General features: G+C 34.7%; 2 protein-coding genes across 3 annotated transcripts in view; one reads left to right on the top strand and one right to left on the bottom strand.

The window, feature by feature from the left end:
• LOC134842310 (NEDD8-conjugating enzyme Ubc12-like) overlaps positions 1-17,884 on the top strand; it is a 398,285-nt gene that overhangs the window by 213,914 nt on the left and 166,487 nt on the right. The gene's annotated exons all lie outside the window — the stretch shown is intronic.
• LOC134842206 (SH3 domain-binding protein 1-like) overlaps positions 1-17,884 on the bottom strand; it is a 40,045-nt gene that overhangs the window by 7,034 nt on the left and 15,127 nt on the right. For both annotated transcript variants that reach the window (XM_063858447.1, XM_063858438.1), the window contains exons 6-10: positions 17,444-17,585; positions 14,672-14,740; positions 13,937-14,052; positions 11,716-11,874; positions 10,748-10,876 (exon numbers count right to left, since the gene is read on the bottom strand). In XM_063858447.1, the coding sequence (XP_063714517.1) occupies positions 10,748-10,876; positions 11,716-11,874; positions 13,937-14,052; positions 14,672-14,740; positions 17,444-17,585 (615 nt within the window). The remainder of the gene's footprint in view (positions 1-10,747; positions 10,877-11,715; positions 11,875-13,936; positions 14,053-14,671; positions 14,741-17,443; positions 17,586-17,884) is intronic.

Raw genomic sequence — 17,884 nt, 5'->3', positions numbered from 1 at the left:
ATTAAAGGACACTCTGGATCAGAAAAAACATATTCAAATTTTATACAAAATTTTTACTTCCCAAATGCACCAATTTGGATAAAAGTACTATGCAATGATTGTATAGTATGTCAACTAAATAAACCTTACCCAAATCAAAAACAAATAGCACAAAAACAAGATTTTAAAGGACAAAGCTTGTACTTTAACCATCGTATCTCATTTGATACCAAAGGACCAATTTCACCCTCATCAGAAGGAAACTCCTACATTATGGTAATTGTTGACGCATTTACACATTATGTAGCACTTAACCCAGTACCACATTGTAACGCTTATTACGCTTACACAACACTCTATGAACACTGGATAGCAAAATTCGGACTACCAGAAATTTTAGTTACAGACAACGGTACAGAATTCATAAATAATGAAATTATCACACTATGTCATTTATATAACATTAAACACAAACCACGTACATCTCATGCACCTTGGACAAACGGCTTAGTCGAAGGTATGAACCGTTCATTACAAGAATATCTTAGATGTATCATCAACGGAAATGATACAAAATATACCGAATGGTCAGCAGATGTAAAATTATTTCCCTTAGCATATAATTCACAAATTACGACAACTTTAGGAATGTCACCATACGAAATGGTTTTTAACCAAAAGCCACGCAAACCAATAATGTTTACAGCAAATTCTCATAAAAACGCACAAGGTTATTGTCAACCAAATAAAGACTCAATTTGTTATAACCTACCTTTACATACACACGATGAAGATCATTTTCATCACCCACAAATTCTTAAACTAGCCTCCGGTACACACACCGAATGGATTCTAAATAGAGATAAAAAACACAATGAAATTTATCAAAAAATAACAAAAAAGTTATTACAAAGACAAAACATTAATGAACAAATCAATTCACGTTTTACACCAGCCTCCGATTTAAAAATTGGAACATTTGTTTTAATACCTAATTTTAATACTCAAAAAGGAATTTCTAAAAAATTACAACCCCTTCGAAAAGGACCATACCAAATAATTGCAAAACCCACTGATGTCACATATAAAATTACCGACTCAAACACAAAAGAAATCGTTCAACATCGAAACAACCTATTACCTTATTACCCAAAAGAATACGCACTCCGCGAATTAACTCAATTATATTCTTTCACAGGATTAAAAATCATTCAAAATGAACCACATCTGAAAAACACAGAACAAAATGATAACCCCACCGAAAATCAAAACACAAAACCAACCGCCACCAAAAACAATACACAAAACCATAAAGAATCTCCAAAACAAAGAAAAAATAGAAAAATGACAGAACAAATAATACCCCAAGAAGAAATAGACAAATCTGAACATAGAAAAACAACAAGACTCAGAAATCAACCACGTAAAAACTACAAAATGTTCATCCCCCAATCTAAAATATTAAAGAAAGTAGAATTTAAAAAGTAATTTTAAGATTTCATACTTCACAATCTTGAAACCTCCGTAACATTTTTCATTTCAATTTTTCAAAATAACATGCTCACAAGTACGCAATAATTCTAGTTCAAAATAGACCAATAGGATTCATCCAATCCGCCACTTTCTCTAACTCAAACTAAGATCAATTAGACGAATAATCTAGAACTCCAGGCACATCTCTAACTATAACTTTACAACCTCCAGGTCAAAAATAAGCAAATCACTCCAACTTGACAGCTAAAATAAATATCACCATAATACCGTACCCCTCCCTTATCTAATAACCCAAAGATCAACAATATTTCCCCAACTCAGACCACGAATACCCCCAAAACAAATTTGATAACTTAGCCTAAAGTAACAAAATGAAGATTTTAATTAGCCTAAAGTATAAAAATCTCACCATACCCCGGATCATTTGACAAACAAAAATAAAGAAAAAGACGACCTCCCAGTCACCATGAAAATTGCCCCCAACAATTTTTTACAAAACTCAACCCACTTGTCAAAAAACTAATAAATAATTCGACCACACTAGAAAATCGCCTCAAACAGCAAAAAATATTCGACCAAGAGATCATTTCTTAAATGCTCTTCTCTCAAACAGTTGCTCAAATACTTATAAATTTTAAACATTTTTTTTCAATACTTGAAGCCTTTATAATATTTCTTTTTGATATACTTGAATCTTTTCTAATAATCCTAATCATTTTTTGTAACATTTTTTTAATTTTCTACACTATTCTCGAACTATTCCTCCAACTTTCCAAAACCCTTGATTATATCCACAGGTACGATTTATACAACTTGTCTAAATGATACGAACAATTTTCAGTAGAACCGATATTTTTTTATTGTTTGTAATTTTCATAGCATTCTTATCATCCCTCATTTTGACCATCTGTAAATGTATAAAGAAAGCAATCCTCACATTTGCCCTAGCAACAGTCCTTCTAATTCTTTTTTTGGAAGAATATTATAATAAACACAAAATTTCTCACTAAAGTAATAATTCAAAAAACCATCAAAAATTGCTACCCAACAGTCACAGAATCAGTCTTCACCGACATCATCCCAAGATAACCAAACACCACCTTCAACTACTCAAAATCCTCAAACATCTACACGAATTTCTTTTCAAGACAATCCATACACTTTTGAAGAACGACATGCTCGTTTATCAGAACCACTAGAACCAGTTCAACGACAAGCACCTCTAAGCGAACCAACATATAACCTATACCCAACACTACCACAAGAACTAAGTAGAATAAGAAATTCTAGTCAAAGCCAAAATACAGTCGAAATAAATAGACAAATTATACATCCTCGACGAAACAGAAATCTTCAAACTCCCCGAGTTCATTTTGATATACCTCAATCCCCATCACAAAATACTCCAGAAAACCCCATTGGTATATTACCAGAAACCCCTACGCTTCTTTCACAACGTAGCACCTCAAGCCTACCATCAGATTACTTAGGTTCAACACCAACATCTGAGCAAATACGTGAAAATCCTTTCAACCCCACAAACCAAACATCACGACTCCCATATTGGACTACACATTCATTTACACAAGGTGAACCAAATTTAGTCAATGACCCCATAGATATTTCTACGGATACAACAACATCCTCATCACTACCAGAAACATTATCACTACCATCAACACCATCAATAAGCCAGTTTTCACCACCACCCTTTAACTTAAATTTTCCAAATAATCTCGACGCCAGATATCGAGAACAATCATCAATAAATATTCCTTTAAGACTAGATTGGAATACATTTACAGCACCTCCACCACTATTTGGACAACATCAAGAAAGTAACCGCCTTCATAACTGGGCACTTAATAGATTACAATATCGCCAAGATATTCACAACGATATCCGTGATCACAATATTCAAATACTCCAACAAAACAGTTTACAATTAAAGTTTGAAATCACAGTTAAGTTAAATAATATTACCCAACATCCCTACCCATTAAATCCACCTAACATAACAGCTCAATCACTACCACCACCGTTTATAACTACTGAAGTAATATACAAATACGACAGATATACCAAAAACACAATTGGCTACATTACATTTTATAATCCATACTCAGGATTATCATACACATGTATATTCTAAAATTATTAATTTTTCTCCAACTCCCTTTTCTAGTAATCTCAAATCAAAACATAAACCCTTCTCCTCGTACAGGACCACAAGATTTATTAGTAACACATTACGATTGTGAAGAAAATGAACAAAAAACACTACATAAATATGCAATAAATCAAGTATCACAATGTGAAACAGAACCACAAGCTATAGAAACCACAGATGTAATAGCAACACTCTATTCAAAAGCCCGAGCAACAACAGTTACAGGTTATAAATTCACAGCAACATTTTCCGAAAAGAAAGTACATTGTTCACAAGTCTCGAACGGAAACAAAAACCGACTTGACCATGAATCATTCTATCAAAGTAATATAGAACGTCTTTTACATCTCAATCCCGACGATTGTAAAAATGAATTACTTAGACTAAACATCACACAAAATAAAAACTCCCAAAGAAAATTAGTTAATTTTCAAGTTTTTCCAGACTCTGTACATCAATCACAACTTGAAAGACACCAAGGACATATAAAACTAGACGAAAAATACCCGTATAACGGCGCACACGGACGATTAACCTATGACCTACACGATAAACATTGGATACCACACATTGGTATAAATGACCCATCAAACTGCAAAGCAGACACAAAAAATAAAGGATACCAAGAAATAATGTTTTTCGATTGGAAAATACAACTCGAAAAAATACAACTAACACGAGATTTATCAGATAATACAATGATCTATCAAGGAATCCGATTACCTTGTAAAAATGATCAAGGTTATTGCGACCCTACAACGAGAACACAAGCAACAATTGTTTGGTTCCCCGAAGATACATGTACAACATTTCAAGTAGCAAAAATACACGCTCGTATGATAAAATTTCACGAAAAATATTTTATACAATCAATTCCATATGAACAAGTCCATCCATCACGAAAACTAAGTTCTAATTTTAGAAACATAGACAATATAGAAAACAAATTGACACGTTTTCAAATATATCAAGAAACAGAACTTGCATGTAAATACAGGAATCCACTTCACAAAACACAATACTCTGAAATATTAGTTGAATACGAAAAAGGATTCGACATGACCACTGGAAAAATAAAAATCGACCCATATGCCACAGGTCATCCTTTAAACGAAGGAACATCCTATATACCAGTTAATTTTCAAAAAAGCAACGGACAACCTGGTGGACATCTAAAACCTCAGGACACCAGAAGCACACGCTTACAAGAATTATCACTAATGAACACTACATATTTCGGTAATATCCACTATGATATTCATTTAGATATGAAACTAGATTATACAATTAGCCGAATTTTTCAAGAAATGTCACTCTCCGAATTAGAAACACTACACCAATTATGCGAATTAGAACGAACACAAATATTACAATCACTTGCACTAGCAGTATTAAAAATACCCTATGCAGGATACTTATTATGTGGAAATAGATCAAATTTTTTAGACTATGAAGGAAACATCTTATGGTTTTATACTTGTACTAAAAAAGTATCACCACTATACGTTTTTGAAGATAAACGATGTTATAAAAGAATCCCTATCTTTTATAAGAATAAAGTACATTTCGTGGATACACTTTCACGAAGAACCTATTTCTGGGATACCGCAGTCCCATGTGGATCAGAAAACAGCCACAATGTAGTACAACTAAACCCTGATGAAAATAAATATTATCTTCTCACACCATATCCCACATTAATGCAATCACTCAAAAAATTTTCACCAGAAAGCATTCGCGCTATTGCTCGAAACCCAAATATAGACTTACAATCAATAGGAATCTATTCAAAATCAGATATTCAACATCACATTAGAACACAACAATTCCAAGAATTATTAACACAAATGGACACTATACAAAGACAATCAATAGACCAAAATTTACGCAAACTTGCAGAAACCGCAGGATTTGCCGATATCTACACGCAAGACTATAGCGGATATTTTAAGGACATTAAAGATTACATATATCTAAACGGTGAAAAATACCGTCCCCAAGATATATCACCAATTAACATTTTTAGCTTTGTTACACTCAAAAATGAGATCCTCGATTTTCTAGGATGGCCCTACTACATCTTAGAAAAATTGACTATTTTATACGCAATGTTTAACTTTATTGGATTTCTTTTCTCACTTTTAAAAGGAATCTACAACACATGTGCTATACACACACAAGTAAACAGACAAGCAAGTGTAGCACGCATACTATTTGCAGGATTTTTTGGAATCTTTTCTACATCTATAAACAAAATTCTTTTAGACGCACAAATAAAAGAATATAACACAACAATAACAACACGACAAAATACATACGACGAAGAACATAACAATGTAGACATAACGCCAACGGCACCACAATTACCAGCCCTACCAAATAACCATCCACTATCCCTAGTCCCACGAAATTTTCGAAACTTAGCCATCACACATAATCCAAATTTTCGACTCACCACATCACAAAGTCCCATTCAACATATAATGACACACCAGTCACAAGATGATAATACTTATGAACAAATTATTGAACAACCCCATACCACCGCTTTTCAGTCTCAAAATAATCATTTTTTTAGCCCACGATGAGCCGCCAACTTGGATCACTACACCGATCAAATTCCCACCCAACCAATCTTACCTCTCCAATCCCAATAATACCACTTTTTGCTTTTCCGCCACCCGATTTTCCATCTAGTAATGTAACATCAGGCATGAATTCCGACACTAATTCACACATCTCAGTTTTATACTCCATCTCACAGCTAAATAACCCGAATATTGAAACCCCCGATGAATTCGCCGACTCAGAACCATCCCCATCCAATAATTTTCATAACCCTTCTAATTTTTCTCAACCTCCTTTTCAACCCATATTATCCAATAACCCTGACCCAATTACTCCCACACCCTCTTATGCTTCCCAAGTTACCCCAACCTATTCCTCATACCATTCTGACCAATCAACTCATTCTCCAGACACCCCCCGAATCTCCCCAGAGCTAGATAATTTTATTACCCTTCAACAACAACCCTACCACCTTAATACCCCAACCATAAACCAAATCTCCTCCACAATAAATTCATCCAACCCCCCTACCCCTACACCCTCTTCAACTTATACTGAATCATTAGCACCATCATCCACATCAACTGAATCTTCACTCAACACTAATAGAGCTTACCGCACTTTTAAAAGAAAGTTCCCCAACCATCCTTTCCCAGCAAAACCAGGAACAGCCCGTGAATACATCAACCACCCCAAGCATACTAACACAAAAGAATTTTTAGCCATCACCTTACCCTCATTCCCACAATACACCTTAAACACCCCCCACGACACTAACGAAACACGCAACTTCGTAGATGAATACGTTTTAATGCCTACTCTCTCTTGGACCTCATATTATCATTTCACTAACCCTCTTTGCTTACCTTTATCTAACACTCACATCGATATAGAGCGAAATACGGACATGCTATATCGACTCACTACACCACTAACACCAAGACAATTTACTTACGTTGGATATAAAAAATCACTAAAAACACACACTGCACCTAGAGCTAATGAATATACACTAGAATACTACGATCACAACATCATCAGAGCTAACCAAGATCAATTCTTAGACGACGATCGCTTCGCTAATCCACAAATCACCGAGAAATTTTTCATCAAGACACCATATGTATTTACACTAAACATCTTCGACCGAAAGTTTGATCACATTATTTCAGAAGCACTAACAAACACACAAGCATACGAAAGTTTTAAAGAACGCTTCCAAATCTTTTCACTAACCTTTCATTTCCTTGCACCACACGAAAGAGATTTGCACTGCTCACATGATATTATGTTGCGCACTAAACAAACACATACATACAGTTACTATCGTTTCATCCAAAATCACTTTGACCTCCACACACCCTCTAGACAACCACACCATCGTTTTCAATTCATCAATTCAAAATACACTTCACCGTATTTCCTAAATTTCACATATTGTATTAAAGACACTAACCTCCATGGTATTCTTCGTAATTATGACCCCATAACCCAAATGTACATCTTCTGTCCCATTACCAAGACCTTCAACGCCGAAGAATCCCGACCCTTCCTTATCCCGCACGAGTTTGTACAACCCATAGAAATCCCAATTTTAGAATTCATCCACAACACTAAATTTAACCACAAATTATATAACTTAATCCAAAACACACCTTATGAGTTTGCAGTAGGCACTGAAGAACTAACCACTATCAAGGCACTTCAATTGCTTTGGCCACTGCTTCAAACTAAAAATATCATCCGCATCTTAGCTAAACTACTAACAACTTCAGAACTAATTCACGACATCTTCCCCCACGGTTTTTTCCCCGACGACTAACAGGTAAGTATGAATTAAATGAATATTACTAACTAATTAAAATATTAAAAAACTCACCATACTTTATTCATGTTTTCTTTAGATTTTTAGCCTTCATCCGACGATCACCTACAAAAACCACAAAAGACAAATAAAAAATCGCAAATTTCATCAAACAGATTTCAAAAATTCTATTAATCTCTTACACTTATAAATTTATAAATTTAATACCAATGCAGTAAATTCATTTCTAAAATTTTCCCCCACAAGCAGTAAATCTAATTATGATGAAAATTTGTATCTTAATATTCCCCCATGACTAGCAGAAAATTTCTAAATTCTATGTAGTAAATTAAATAAATGCAAATGCAGTACTAACCTTTTGATATTTTCATTCATTCGCACAGAAATTCTATCCACACTCGCATAGCTCGCCCACGAAGAATTGTTTAAAATAATGAATTTCAGTTTCAAGTTTTCACACTCAACAACTCTAACATATAATAACATGTTTCAAACTTTCCTTTAGCCCGGTTGGAAAGGAATCATATACTAAACAAAACTAACCAACGCAGCTTACTAAATACCACAAATCATAGAATAACAGCATGACTTAGAAAAAGAAACCAACGGTACCCAAACCGGATTAACCCAGTTTAAAACTGGATAATTTATTCTTTTGAAGACTATTATAAAGTCTAAGAAAGAAATAATAAAACACAAAAAAGTCGAAAGACAAACCCATACCACAAACAATTTGATTTTTGAAAAAAGGACACAACCAACAAAACATAAGTAAGACCACAACAAACTCAACATAAAACGTTGTCACATAACAGGACCCCTCACAAAAACCGCATGAAATCATACTCCCACTCCTGGCCTAACCCACCAGGAAGGACGTCCTGAGCATGCTCTATAGCCGGCCTAACCCACCGCGCTACATCCACGCTTTGTGACCACACCACTATTTTTAATAAGAGCTACTCAAGTGTGAGTAACTCTTCAAAATAACCGAACTAAAACAAAAAGCTTTTGTGAAAACAACTAACTAAAATCATTATTAAAAAATATTAAACTAATAAAAGTTTTATAAAATGTAAAATCACATGATGCAATATATAGATCAGAATACAACACCAAGGACGAACATCAAAAGACAAGACGACCCCACTACACTCGAGAGAGAATGACCAACTACAATCGATATGCCGCTCACAATCACAACTCAAAGGATTTAGAGTACGACTTGACCTCGCAGAAAAGGACTTCATTGAACTAGACCAATGACCACCTCGATGTTCAAGTATACGTACAGATCCGAGTAACCAGGCATCCCCTCCACGCACAATCTCCACGCCATTCCCAAACTAGATCATACACAAAAGAAGTTCTCCACGCAGAACAGAAAAACCTGACATAGCAAACCATTCTGAAATCAGATTTGAGTTTGTTGCAAAGACGTAGTCGTTGTCACTAGAAGACACAACGTCTTATGTCTCTAACTCCAGCTTCCTGGAACTTCCCTAACAAAAGAGGAAACGGAAGAAAATTATGATGTTCGCCAAAAACAAACGTCCATCATCCATCCTTCGAATTGCAGAAGAACTATTCTAAAAAACTCTGTAAAACCCGGATGGGTGGAACCTGATCTAAACTACATTTTATGATTGGATAAATTAAATGTTTTACCAATGTAAAGTATTTAATATTAACCAATCATGATCCATCTAACTAACAACCCACTTATTTGTAAGTGCTGAAGTTACTTGTAATTTCAGCACCAGAGAGATTTGAATTTAACTTAGAAATTAGTTGGACTCTCCCGAGCACTTCAGCAGCCGCAATAAACCAGTATACCCTAGATCTATTGAGCCTAGCAGAGACTAGTTAAACAACCTGAGACTAGATAGTATAAGAGTAAGATTAGGATCGGTATTAGACTAAGAAGTTGCACGAATCTATCCGGCCGAAAATAAGATAGCGTGACGAGCAGACGGTGTACCCTATCCGAAATTACTCTATGAGTTACACATCTGTCCTAACTCACCTAGTAACTTAAGATATGTTTCAGAAGATACCAAGTATTCACTTATAGAGTCAAACGAAAGGAAACCATGAAACTTCTATCATCACTTCATAACTTGACATAAGAGAGAAATTGAACTGTTGACTATACCATTACTACTCGTATTGTGTCTTCGCAAAACAAACGCCCTTAACAATGTCAAGAAACAATTCAGTTTTGTAGTTAGTTGAGTCACTAGTATGTTTAGTCAAATTGCCTTCAAAATTTGTCAACAATGAAGTGGACCAAAGTACACGCTTGGAACGCAAACATTATAGGCACGAATATCTTCCTATACAGGAACAGTAAAAAAACAATAGATGATAAGAAACTTTCTTCCTTACATTAAATTTCACAAGACCGAAGGGATCTACTCAACAATCTTCTCCCCCCTATGGTATCTACTTAAGAATCTCAACCGCTATGAAAAAATACAGTAAATTAGCACTGAGCTTTCTAATTAGAATTCTAATTTGGCTGCATTCTGATTGGTCGAAAATTCGAATACCTTAACCTACTTTCTGAAAAAAGGGGGGGGGATTGTTAATTTGATCCGACTGAAGTTTAAACTTTTATGCTATGAATAGGAGAATGTGGTACCTTGGTTAATCTTTCGAATAACAATAAGATCAATCTAAAATAAGAGAACAGTTGTTCAGTTACTAACTCATGAGTGTCTTTGAGCATTTGTAGGCCCCTCTGTGTGAAGAGACTCTCCTGGAGGGATCTGAGGTAGCTCTTCAGAAGAGTAGTCATGCTGGAAGATTCCGTGAAGTCTTCCTCCGTCGCCTGGAACCTATAACTCAACAGTGCCCATCATTCAGCATACACTCAGCCTACGCTCCAAAACCTAGCTACAAGCTCAAATATAAGACCATTTTGAAAAAATTACATACTCCGCAGCACTTAGATCGCGGAGGTCGAAAATAAACGGGGGGTTGGACATTTTCAAACGAAAAAAAAACCCTTTTTCATTGCGGGGTTCAATATTACCAGGTATTCACACAGCTTCGGATAAGTTTTTGATTGGAATCATGAAAAAATCGAGCCACAAATCAGCCAGTCCCCAAAATTTAAATGAGAGCGTTCACTTTCCGACATAAATAGATTTTCTAGCTACATCTAAACAAATGTTGAAGATATTCCATAGCCAAGTCAGTTTGTTTGGAAAGCTAAGGTATAATTCCCAAATGACATAAAAAAACTTTTCCCAAATGGCATAAATTTCAAGTTTTAATTATAGTCCAAACGTTTTCTATCAATTTTTAATTCTTAAGTTTTGACAGGAACGGAAACATGTGAACAAGATATGGAATTAATTGCTTCTAAACAAATATAAAGTGACAATTTCGTCAAAAAATTGACCACAAGAAGCTTACTAGTAACAGCAAGCTTATGCTTTTGCTAATAAATTCAGCAATCTTTTAAAGTTATAATGTCAATCAACATTTGAATTGAAAATTTGACTTATTTTTCCCCATGGTTCACGAAAAAGTTTTTCTCGATTTTTCTAATGCACTGTTGCATGAAATTTATGCCATTTGGGAATTTCTTCATTTTTATGCCATTTGGGAATTATGCCATTTGAGACGTAATCGTTTGGAAACACGGACATAAACTAAGCGTTTCACTTACCTGTCAATCTTTTCCTGCAGATGTCTGACAGTTTTGACATTGCCGCCTATGCGGAAGATGCCGTGGTCTGCGAAGGCGTTGTTAAGGTAGAGCCACGAGCAGGTCAACTCGATTGGCATCGCAATGCTCCTCTTCGTTTCCTCCAGGTGCTGTTCCAGCCTAAATCAACGTAGCTGAATTAATTCACGTGGGCAAATAAAACATAGCCAACAGTTGGAAACGAGTAAAAATGTTTTTTGCCGTTTTCTTTTGATTGCACATTATCTTCTGCGCTCATCAAATTTATCTTTTACGGAGAATATTTGTAGCTGTAAACTCTAAAGCTGGCGTGTTTTTTAATTCGGATGAGACCTACTTTTTTTTCGAAAACCTGTATTCTATGCAAAACAGCCAAAAGACAGTTGGAAAAGAGTAATGAACTCAAGAAAACAGAGAAAAAATTGACTTGTTTTTTTTTGTTTTTTCAAAAATCTTTAACTTCGAACGAAGAGACAGAGAAAATGATCTTAAAGCTCTTTGAATTTATAGAACAACTTATGATGGACTCTTTTGCTAAAATTAACCCAATTTGAGAAAACTAGATCAATTGGTAAAACTTTTATTTCGCTGGGAAATCTGATAATTAATTTCCATTTTCGAAATAAGAAGTCGATAACATTTTTCGTGACCTTTACACTTTTGCTGATCGATGAGTTTGCCTTCCTTTTAACAATGAAAATGCTCTGAACTTAAAAAGAAATCACATGTCAAACCGCGAAAAATCACAATTGAGCGTGAAATTTAAGACTTTCTTTCTGAAAAAAAAAAACAAAAAAAATTACCAAGCCCTATATAAGAGTACTAACTACGTTCATTACTCTTAAACAAAAAAGAGTATGTTTTTAAATTACAATGATGCCAAATTGAACATACCGTGGGAGTTTAAATCACGTTTTGCTATTCGATGCGGTATATCATATTCGAGTTTCCTCAAGTATCGAACTTCCGTTTATTCTGTGGATGGTAGAGACGAGGAAACGTTTTAAAAAGAAAGAAAGAATTTATTTCTCACTGTTAATGGTAAATTTGCATATAAAGAGAATTTAAATATGAAGCACCAGAAACAGTGAGGGGACAGTTAACGAACCCAATTTGGTTACTCAGCACTGCCCGTTTTATCAAATGAAGGACAAATTTGTGATCTTCAAAGACAAGGAAAAATATATAAATCTGAAAACAAAAGAAGATATTGAAAAGAAAAATACTCAAGTTTGAATTAACATAAAGCAGCAGAAAAAAAACCTTAAAAAAATTATGTAATAATTCTTGAGGCATTTCTGACGTAAAATGAAATAATTAATTCAACTTGTATTCGATAGCCGATATAAAAAGCAGGTTTCCCAGCCTTATTGTAACCAATTATGCTCGGAGCTTATGAAATTAGATGTCGACCACAATTTTTGTGCTCTTTACATTTCGGCTGCTCCATAATGGAGTTTTCCGTCCCCAAAAGTAGTGCACTAGCAGAGGAAAAGTAGTGAACTTGAAAAGAATTGGAAAATCAAACCCCGAAAATTCAAAACTGAGCGTGAACAAACTTCAAGACTTTTTTCCTGAAAAACAAACATAAAAAAACCTATATAAGAGTACTCACTGCGTTCATGAATCTGAATTATTTTCAGTTGAATGATATTAACTTTTGATTGGCATGTAATCAGAATACGTCCTGGTGCACAGTGACAGCTTTTCAACTTAGCAATGATCAATAGTGGATTAAGCAAAAACTTGATAATACATGTACCGGTTATAGGAGTAGGGATTTGCAACGTAAAACAGAGACCCGAAGCCCAACCATTGACACACATTGGAATATTATTTCAGAAATCTGTCAAAGATTTAAAGATCTGTTAAAGATTTAAAATTGAAACTGATAAATCGCATTCTTACTGTTGAATACTATGGTTGTCTAACATTCGACTTAACTTAAATTTTATTGCGATTTTTCAGAATTCGACTGTTTATGCCATCCAGGAAATTTTCAGAATTTCGATCATTTGTGAATTTTTGAGTTCTAGGCTATTTGAGACGCAATCGCTTTCATTAACTTAATTGAGACGTAATAAATTCTATCTTTACACTCAACTCATTATTAAATAACCCAATCATTTAGTTTTCGTCATGACTAGCACCACAATTGTAAAATATAATCACTCAATATGAGACAAGAACCAAGTGGACTTACCCTACGTCGAATGGGGCCGAGAGAGCACTTCTGTCTCGGCACTTCTCCAACTCGGGGATCAGACGAGTGAGCATGTTGCTGCACAAACTGTGGTAGTTCTTATAGTTTTCCACGTACTACAGACAAACAAAAATGCGCAAGATAATACTTTCAATCTATCTTTTTTTTTCATGAAACACTGAAGTAAGTACATGACTGTCTTCAGGAAGAAAGTTTATGTAATTTATTGTAACGCCAATTCTTTCAACTTTTCTGACTTATACACTAGTATATTTAGTTAAGATGTAACCGTAATTGATTTTGCCGGAATTCCGGAACCTGAAATTCTGGAATGTTCAACTGACGGATTCAGGATTCCGCAATTCGTTTAGGGTGCTGATGAATAACTGCACAATGCATATTTAAACATTAGCTAGATGTGTTTCACTGTGATTTAAGCAGCTTTGAGCCGAATCCCTAGTTATCGGAAAAAATAGTTTGTGCTCCATGATAACATTCCACTTTTGAAGTGTTTGGCCAGAGATAGTAAAATCGTTCACGAAATTCTCATTTTTTAAAACGAATTCCGGAACAGGAATAACTGTGAACTTTGGCCGGAATTCCGTAACCGGATTTCGGTACATCTCTAATATTTAGCACCACTTCTTTCACTTTTTGCTTTTTCGACTTTTAACGTATCAAAATGCCTATACCAAATTTTAGTTTTAAAAAACTCCAAAAATGATTGATACTAACCTGAATCATTAGCTGGACGATTTCGACCTCTCGTTTTACAAACCCTTGAACTCCACAGCGAAGCCGCTCCTAGAACATTAACTGCCGACTATTTTCAACTAACCACCATCACTCTACTGTATTGCATATTTTAACCAACCTCCTCTAGTTTATTGTCCTAGCAACTTCACGAAAAGGAAACAACTACGGTAAAGCGAGTTTTTTTTCCAGTCGATTTCGATTAACTCATAGAAAGATGGCAGGGAGTCAAGTGTGGTATCATATAAAAGTTCTTTCCGTCGCAAATCGGATTTTCAAAAAAAAAAAAAATTCAAAAAAGCTGTCTCAGTCAGCTCCGAGAAAAACTAATCTGATTTCTTTTGTTTTCAGACTAATTGACACGAAAATTAAAATAAGCAACTATCATAGTATCTATTTTAATTTAGTTTTAATTAAATCTCGCTAATAAATTCACTTAACGCGTTTTTCTCAAGTTATTATTAACTTAACGCGTTTTTCTTGTCCTTTGGGTTGGCCTTAAACAAAAAATGTTTCACTTTCCCAAATTCGGGACAAAAGTTTTATTCCAAAAATGGGTCATTTTGGCTTCTTGTAGCCAAGCAAAAATTACGCTAAATCTAATGAGTCAATTGACAAGTCAATTTGCGAATTTCAGGGCAAAAACTTTACCCCAAAAATGGGTCATTTTGGCTTCTTTTATTCAAGCAAAAACTACGCTGAATCTAATGACTCAATTGATGAGCAGGCTAAACCAAATTCAGCCACTTATAAAGCCCAAAAAAATTTAAAAGAGTATAATCTCCATAAATCTGTATAAATGAATATAATTTTATTTGACAGCCAAAAAATGTCCATTTCATTGAATAAAATACCAATTCTTTGCATAGAAACAAATTTCAAAACGTTTTGCGCATATTTCTGGAAATGATACCCTTGTAAAACTTTGATGGGCAAAATAAGAGGCTGAAATTGATATAGATTGCTTATCAATTGACTCATTGGATTTAGCGTAGTTTTTTACTGACTAAAAGAAGCCAAAATGACCTATTTTTGGTGTAAACTTTTTGCCCCGAATTGATTGCACCATAATAACTCTGGTAAAATTGTAATCAACTTTGATTCTCATCATTTTGTCTTATCTCAGCCAAATTTGATAAAAACGCGTGTTCGGCTAATTTAATCAGCGTTGTATTATAATCCTTCACTGAAAAAACAACAACAGGTTTTAGGCATATAAAAACATAACCAACTGACAGTTGGAAAAGAGTATTGAACTCAAGGAAACATACTAATTTCTGAAAAACTTCAATTTTCGAATTTTTAAGAAAAATATATGCCCTAAAAGCTCTTTGAATTTCACGAACAATTATGATTGATGCTTTTTTGATACACCGAGGCGATGCATAGCTTCGCACCACTTGCGATAACACACAAACAGAGCATTGCAAGCTAGCATGAAGAAAATAAAACAAGGGCCCACCACTACCAAAATTTCATAAATTTGTCTATAAATAGTCAAAACAGGTCAACAAACACAAAAACTGGCGTTTAAAAAGTATTCAGACGAAATAATTGAGCGGCAACTGAGGCGACAAAAGTTAGTTAGACTCCATTTGAGTAAAATTGTTTTCAATTAAATAACTTCAATTGAAACTTCTAAAAACCTCAATTTTTAAGCTCCACCCTCATAGAAACACTCGAAAATATAAAAATTTAACTTTGTTTACAATCAACGCTATGATTTCATTCACTTGATGAAACATAAGCCGAAACAATTGAGCCCAAACAAAACTACTGGGCAAAAAAAAATTCTTTCAATTACAATAAAATTAATTACAACACAGCAAAATCCGTAACAAAGCAACTACGCCGACCAAGTTCGAACCCTCTTATTTTGTTGCGGGTCCGGTTTACTTCCCTACTTCTACGCTACAGATCCATGATACCTTGAAGCTAAAGTGCCAATTGTAATAAAGTCTGCCTTAATATCGTTAGCATTGGCTGGCTGTACTTAATAGCTGGTTAATTATAAAAATGAACACTTTCAAAATGAACATATTTTGTCGCAACAGTATTTGCGACTTAGGTTGGAAAAATAGAGTTCAAACTATCACAAAAAACTTTGCTTGTGTAAACATAGCCAACAGATAGTTGGAAAAGAGTAACAAACGCAAGTAAACAGAACAAAATAACAGAAAGAAAAAAATAGACATCCTTAAAGCACGTTGAATATCCAGAAAATATTACAATTGACATTTTTTTCATTGATTTATCCCAACTTGAGAAAACTGGATCAATAGGTAAAGTTTTTATTCCGCTGGAAATCTAAAAATTACATTCCACTTTCGAAACTAGAAAATGTTCACGTATTTTGCGCCATTTCCACGTTTGTATTTGGAGGATGCTTTTTGCGTAAATTTCAGCAGATGAATTTCAATTGAACTCAAAAAGTTCATATATACCTAAGTGCATTCATAAATAAGTCTATATTCCGATTTAACAAAGCATAAAAAGATAACCCAATTTGAGAAAACTGGATCAAAAGGTATAACTTTTATTTCCTTGGGAAATCTGATATGTAAATTCCATTTTCGAAACTAAAGACGATCACGTTTTTTGTGACCTTTACACTTCGCTTGCGGAGTTTGCCTGCCTTTTAACAAAGAAAATGAACTGAAATTGAAAAGAAATCAAAAGTCAAACCTCGAAAAACCAAAACTGTCTCTCAAGTTTAGCAATAGAAGAGTGCTGGAATATAGCTTGTGTACTGACCCTGTCGCTCTCGACTTTGTCGCAGTTGGTCTTGTGTGAATTCTGTACCGCCTCCACTTTGGACTGGTGCTTGGCGAGCAGCTGGCTTGCGTTCTCGCTCGTCGGATCAACACGAGACATCTTGTTACGCGCATCCTCCAAACTGAAAAGACACGCGAACAAAACCATTATTTCCGCTTAATGTCTTCGTCAAATTTGGGACAAGATTGATACAAAGACCAATTGTAAGCTAACAGTAGTATGTACTTTTTCTATCGATTATATTTATTTTTCTATCGATTTAACTTGACGCAATATCGCGATTCAGAATAAAACGGCTATTTTTTTCTCTTTCAAAGAACATCAGATGCGCATTCAACATCTCATTTCAATATTTTGCTGTTTCGGACTTCTTGTGTACTCAAATAAGTACAATCGCATTCGAACATTTGAGTGAGTCAC

The sequence above is a fragment of the Symsagittifera roscoffensis genome, chromosome 1 (assembly GCF_963678635.1).
Source record: "Symsagittifera roscoffensis chromosome 1, txSymRosc1.1, whole genome shotgun sequence".
NCBI classification, from domain to species: domain Eukaryota; kingdom Metazoa; phylum Xenacoelomorpha; order Acoela; family Convolutidae; genus Symsagittifera; species Symsagittifera roscoffensis.
Note: the sequence above shows the minus strand (reverse complement) of the source record. Positions and strands in the feature narration are given on the sequence as shown.